Raw genomic sequence first — 5,613 nt, 5'->3', positions numbered from 1 at the left:
CCGGCGACTGGAGAAGCTGCCCCTGACCTGGAGGAGGCGACCTGACCGGCGACTGGAGGAGCTGCCCCTGACCTGGCCGGCGACTGGAGGAGCTACCCCTGACTTGGCCGGCGAACTGGAGGAGCTGCCCCTGACCTGGAGGAGGCAAAACTGACCGGCTGCTGGAGGAGGCGCACCCACCTGCCCCTACTGGAGGAAGAGCAACCACATGGCCCTGGCTGCTGGAGGAAGAGCACCCACCTGCCCCTGTCGGAGGAGGAAGAGCTCTCACCTGCCCCTGCCGGAGGAGGCGCACCCAACTGGCCCTGCTGAGGAGGCACACCCTCTGCCACTGCTGGCGAAGGAGCACACACCTGGCCCTGCTGGAGGAGGCACACCCATCTGCGCCTGCTGGAGGAAGAGCATCCACATGCCCCTGCCGGAGGAGGCGCACCCCTGCCTCTGCTGGAGGAAGAGCAACCACCTAGCCCTGCCGGAGGAGGCGCACCCCCTGCCCCTGCTAATGGAAGCGCACCCATCTGGCCCTGACTGCTGGAGGTAGAGCACCCACCTGGCCATGCTGGAGTTTTCATTTTTTGTAAATACTATTTTGTTTTTATTTCAGATCCGGAATTGGAGGAAGGAGAAAGAGCACCTACCTCGCCATGGCCCTGCTGGAGGAGACGCACTCACCCACCTGGCCCTGCTGGAGGACACGCACCCACCCACCTGGCCCTGCTGGCCCACCTTACCCCACCTTACCCTGCTGGAGGAGGCGCACCCACCTGGCCCTGACTGCTGGAGGAGGCGCACCCACCTGGCCCTGAGTGCTGGAGGAGGCGCACCTACCTGGCCCTGACTGCTGGAGGTAGAGCACCCACCTGGCAATGCTGGAGGAGGAGCATTTTAATTTTTTGTAATTAATAATTTGTTTTTATTTCAGATCGGAAATTGGAGGAAGGAGAAAGAGCACCTACCTCGCCATGGCCCTGCTGGAGGAGGCGCACCCACCAGGCCCCGCTGGAGGAGGCGACCTGGCCGGCTGCTGGAGGAGGCGCACCCACCTAGCCCTACTTGAGGAAGAGCAACCACATGGCCCTGGCGGCTGGAGGAAGAGCCCTAACCTGGAGGAGGCGACCTGGCTGGCCCCTGCCCCTAACCTGGAGGGGCCGACCTGGCTGGCTGCTGGAGGAGGCGACCTGGATGGCTGCTGGAGGAGGTGACCTGGCTGGCCCCTGCCCCTAACCTGGAGGAGGCGACCTGGCTGGCTGCTGGAGGAGGTGACCTGGCTGGCCCCTGTTCCTAACGTGGAGGAGGCGACCTGGCCGGCGACTGGAGGAGGCGCACCCCCGTGCCCCATGACCTGACCGGCGACTGGAGGAGGCAACCTGGCTGGCTGCTGGAGGAGGCGCAACCTCCTGCCCCTGACCTGGTGGAGGCGACCTGGCCGGCTGCTGGAGGAGGTGACCTGGCTGGCCCCTGCCCCCTAACCTGGAGGAGGCGACCTGGCCGGCTGCTGGAGGAGGCGACCTGGCCGGCTGCTGGAGGAGGTGACCTGGCTGGCTGCTGGAGGAGGTGACCTGGTTGGCTGCTGGAGGAGGTGACCCCACCTGACACTGCTGGAGGAGGCGCACCCACCTGGCCCTGACCCTGCTGGAGGTAAAGCAGGAACATTTTTTGTATTTAATTGTTTGTTTTTATTTCAGATCGGTTAATTATTCGCCACCTGTTCTGACTAGAGGTGGGGAACTATCGATAGTCGGCACCATCGGTAGCGAGCGATAGTTTTTCTCAAACTACCAAGTTCCCCACCTCTAGTACTGGCTAAGCCTATATAAGGCGGACATTCACAACCCCTCAGGCACTTTCCCCTCGGCGGGGAGACCGGCCGGACTGGCCGGCGACTGGAGGAGGCGCACTCCCCTGCCCCCGCCCCTGACCAGGAGGGGCCGACCTGGCTGGCTGCTGGAGGAGGCGGCGACCTGGCTGGCCCCTGCCCCTAACCTGGAGGAGGTGACCTGGCTGGCTGCTGGAGGAGGCGACGACCTGTCTGGCTGCTGGAGGAGGCGACCTGGCTGGCTGCTGGAGGAGGCGACCTGGCTGGCTGCTGGAGGAGGCGACCTGGCTGGCTGCTGGAGGAGGCGACCTGGCTGGCTGCTGGAGGAGGCGACCTGGCTGGCTGCTGGAGGAGGCGACCTGGCTGGCTGCTGGAGGAGGCGACCTGGCTGGCCCCTGTTCCTAACCTGGAGGAGGCGACTGGAGGAGCTGCCCCTGACCAGGCCGGCGACTGGAGAAGCTGCCCCTGACCTGGCCGGCGACTGGAGAAGCTGCCCCTGACCTGGAGGAGGCAAAACTGACCGGCTGCTGGAGGAGGCGCACCCACCTGCCCCTACTGGAGGAAGAGCAACCACATGGCCCTGGCTGCTGGAGGAAGAGCACCCACCTGCCCCTGCCGGAGGAGGAAGAGCTCTCACCTGCCCCTGCCGGAGGAGGCGCACCCACCTGGCCCTGCTGAGGAGGCACACCCTCTGCCACTGCTGAGGAGGCACACCCATCTGCGCCTGCTGGAGGAAGAGCATCCACATGCCCCTGCCGGAGGAGGCGCACCCCTGCCTCTGCTGGAGGAAGAGCAACCACCTAGCCCTGCCGGAGGAGGCGCACCCCCTGCCCCTGCTAATGGAAGCGCACCCATCTGGCCCTGACTGCTGGAGGTAGAGCACCCACCTGGCCATGCTGGAGTTTTCATTTTTTGTAAATACTATTTTGTTTTTATTTCAGATCCGGAATTGGAGGAAGGAGAAAGAGCACCTACCTCGCCATGGCCCTGCTGGAGGAGACGCACTCACCCACCTGGCCCTGCTGGAGGACACGCACCCACCCACCTGGCCCTGCTGGCCCACCTTACCCCACCTTACCCTGCTGGAGGAGGCGCACCCACCTTACCCTGCTGGAGGAGGCGCACCCACCTTACCCTGCTGGAGGAGGCGCACCCACCTGGCCCTGACTGCTGGAGGAGGCGCACCCACCTGGCCCTGAGTGCTGGAGGAGGCGCACCTACCTGGCCCTGACTGCTGGAGGTAGAGCACCCACCTGGCAATGCTGGAGGAGGAGCATTTTAATTTTTTGTAATTAATAATTTGTTTTTATTTCAGATCGGAAATTGGAGGAAGGAGAAAGAGCACCTACCTCGCCATGGCCCTGCTGGAGGAGGCGCACCCACCAGGCCCCGCTGGAGGAGGCGACCTGGCCGGCTGCTGGAGGAGGCGCACCCACCTAGCCCTACTTGAGGAAGAGCAACCACATGGCCCTGGCGGCTGGAGGAAGAGCCCTAACCTGGAGGAGGCGACCTGGCTGGCCCCTGCCCCTAACCTGGAGGGGCCGACCTGGCTGGCTGCTGGAGGAGGCGTCCTGGATGGCTGCTGGAGGAGGTGACCTGGCTGGCCCCTGCCCCTAACCTGGAGGAGGCGACCTGGCTGGCTGCTGGAGGAGGTGACCTGGCTGGCCCCTGTTCGTAACGTGGAGGAGGCGACCTGGCCGGCGACTGGAGGAGGCGCACCCCCGTGCCCCATGACCTGACCGGCGACTGGAGGAGGCAACCTGGCTGGCTGCTGGAGGAGGCGCAACCTCCTGCCCCTGACCTGGTGGAGGCGACCTGGCCGGCTGCTGGAGGAGGTGACCTGGCTGGCCCCTGCCCCCTAACCTGGAGGAGGCGACCTGGCCGGCTGCTGGAGGAGGTGACCTGGCTGGCTGCTGGAGGAGGTGACCTGGCTGGCTGCTGGAGGAGGTGACCTGGCTGGCTGCTGGAGGAGGTGACCCCACCTGACACTGCTGGAGGAGGCGCACCCACCTGGCCCTGACCCTGCTGGAGGTAAAGCGGGAAAATTTTTTGTATTTAATTGTTTGTTTTTATTTCAGATCGGTTAATTATTCGCCACCTGTTCTGACTAGAGGTGGGGAACTATCGATAGTCGGCACCATCGGTAGCGAGCGATAGTTTTTCTCAAACTACCAAGTTCCCCACCTCTAGTACTGGCTAAGCCTATATAAGGCGGACATTCACAACCCCTCAGGCACTTTCCCCTCGGCGGGGAGACCGGCCGGACTGGCCGGCGACTGGAGGAGGCGCACTCCCCTGCCCCCGCCCCTGACCAGGAGGGGCCGACCTGGCTGGCTGCTGGAGGAGGCGACGACCTGGCTGGCTGCTGGAGGAGGCGACGACCTGGCTGGCTGCTGGAGGAGGCGACGACCTGGCTGGCTGCTGGAGGAGGCGGCGACCTGGCTGGCCCCTGCCCCTAACCTGGAGGAGGCGATCGGCTGGCCCCTGGAGGAGGTGACCTGGCTGGCTGCTGGAGGAGGCGACGACCTGTCTGGCTGCTGAAGGAGGCGACGACCTGGCTGGCTGCTGGAGGAGGCGACGACCTGGCTGGCTGCTGGAGGAGGCGACGACCTGGCTGGCTGCTGGAGGAGGCGACGACCTGTCTGGCTGCTGGATGAGGCGGCGGCGACCTGGCTGGCTGCTGGAGGAGGCGGCGGCGACCTGGCTGGCTGCTGGAGGAGGCGGCGGCGACCTGGCTGGCTGCTGGAGGAGGCGGCGACCTGGCTGGCCCCTGCCCCTAACCTGGAGGAGGCGATCGGCTGGCCCCTGCCCCTAACCTGGAGGAGGCGATCGGCTGGCTGCTGGAGGAGGTGACCTGGCTGGCCCCTGCCCCTAACCTGGAGGAGGTGACCTGGCTGGCCCCTGCCCCTAACCTGGAGGAGGTGACCTGGCTGGCCCCTGCCCCTAACCTGGAGGGGCCGACCTGGCTGGCTGCTGGAGGAGGCGACCTGGCTGGCTGCTGGAGGAGGCGACCTGGCTGGCTGCTGGAGGAGGCGACGACCTGTCTGGCTGCTGGAGGAGGCGACGACCTGTCTGGCTGCTGGAGGAGGCGACGACCTGGCTGGCTGCTGGAGGAGGCGACGACCTGGCTGACTGCTGGAGGAGGCGGCGACCTGGCTGGCTGCTGGAGGAGGCGGCGACCTGGCTGGCTGCTGGAGGAGGCGGCGACCTGGCTGGCCCCTGCCCCTAACCTGGAGGAGGCGATCGGCTGGCCCCTGCCCCTAACCTGGAGGAGGCGATCGGCTGGCTGCTGGAGGAGGTGACCTGGCTGGCCCCTGCCCCTAACCTGGAGGAGGTGACCTGGCTGGCCCCTGCCCCTAACCTGGAGGAGGTGACCTGGCTGGCCCCTGCCCCTAACCTGGAGGAGGCGATCGGCTGGCTGCTGGAGGAGGTGACCTGGCTGGCCCCTGCCCCTAACCTGGAGGAGGTGACCTGGCTGGCCCCTGCCCCTAACCTGGAGGAGGTGACCTGGCTGGCCCCTGCCCCTAACCTGGAGGAGGCGATCGGCAGGCTGCTGGAGGAGGTGACCTGGCTGGCCCCTGGAGGAGGTGACCTGGCTGGCCCCTGGAGGAGGTGACCTGGCTGGCCCCTGCCCCTAACCTGGAGGAGATGACTTGGCTGGCCCCTGTCCCTAACCTGGAGGAGGTGACCTGGCTGGCCCCTGGAGGAGGTGACCTGGCTGGCCCCTGCCCCTAACCTGGAGGAGGTGACCTGGCTGACCCCTGCCCCTAACCTGGAGGAGGTGACCTGGCTGGCCC

General features: G+C 66.0%; 1 protein-coding gene across 1 annotated transcript; it reads left to right on the top strand.

Moving 5' to 3' along the window:
* LOC123257085 lies at positions 1-841 on the top strand. Its single transcript, XM_044714576.1, has 2 exons — positions 1-537; positions 605-841. The coding sequence occupies exons 1-2, from the start codon at positions 209-211 to the stop codon at positions 804-806; spliced, it is 531 nt and encodes a 176-aa protein (XP_044570511.1). The 5' UTR covers positions 1-208; the 3' UTR covers positions 807-841.
* Positions 842-5,613: the final 4,772 nt, after the last annotated feature.

This window comes from Drosophila ananassae, chromosome 2R, assembly GCF_017639315.1.
Source record: "Drosophila ananassae strain 14024-0371.13 chromosome 2R, ASM1763931v2, whole genome shotgun sequence".
Taxonomy (NCBI): Eukaryota; Metazoa; Arthropoda; class Insecta; order Diptera; family Drosophilidae; genus Drosophila; species Drosophila ananassae.
Note: the sequence above shows the minus strand (reverse complement) of the source record. Positions and strands in the feature narration are given on the sequence as shown.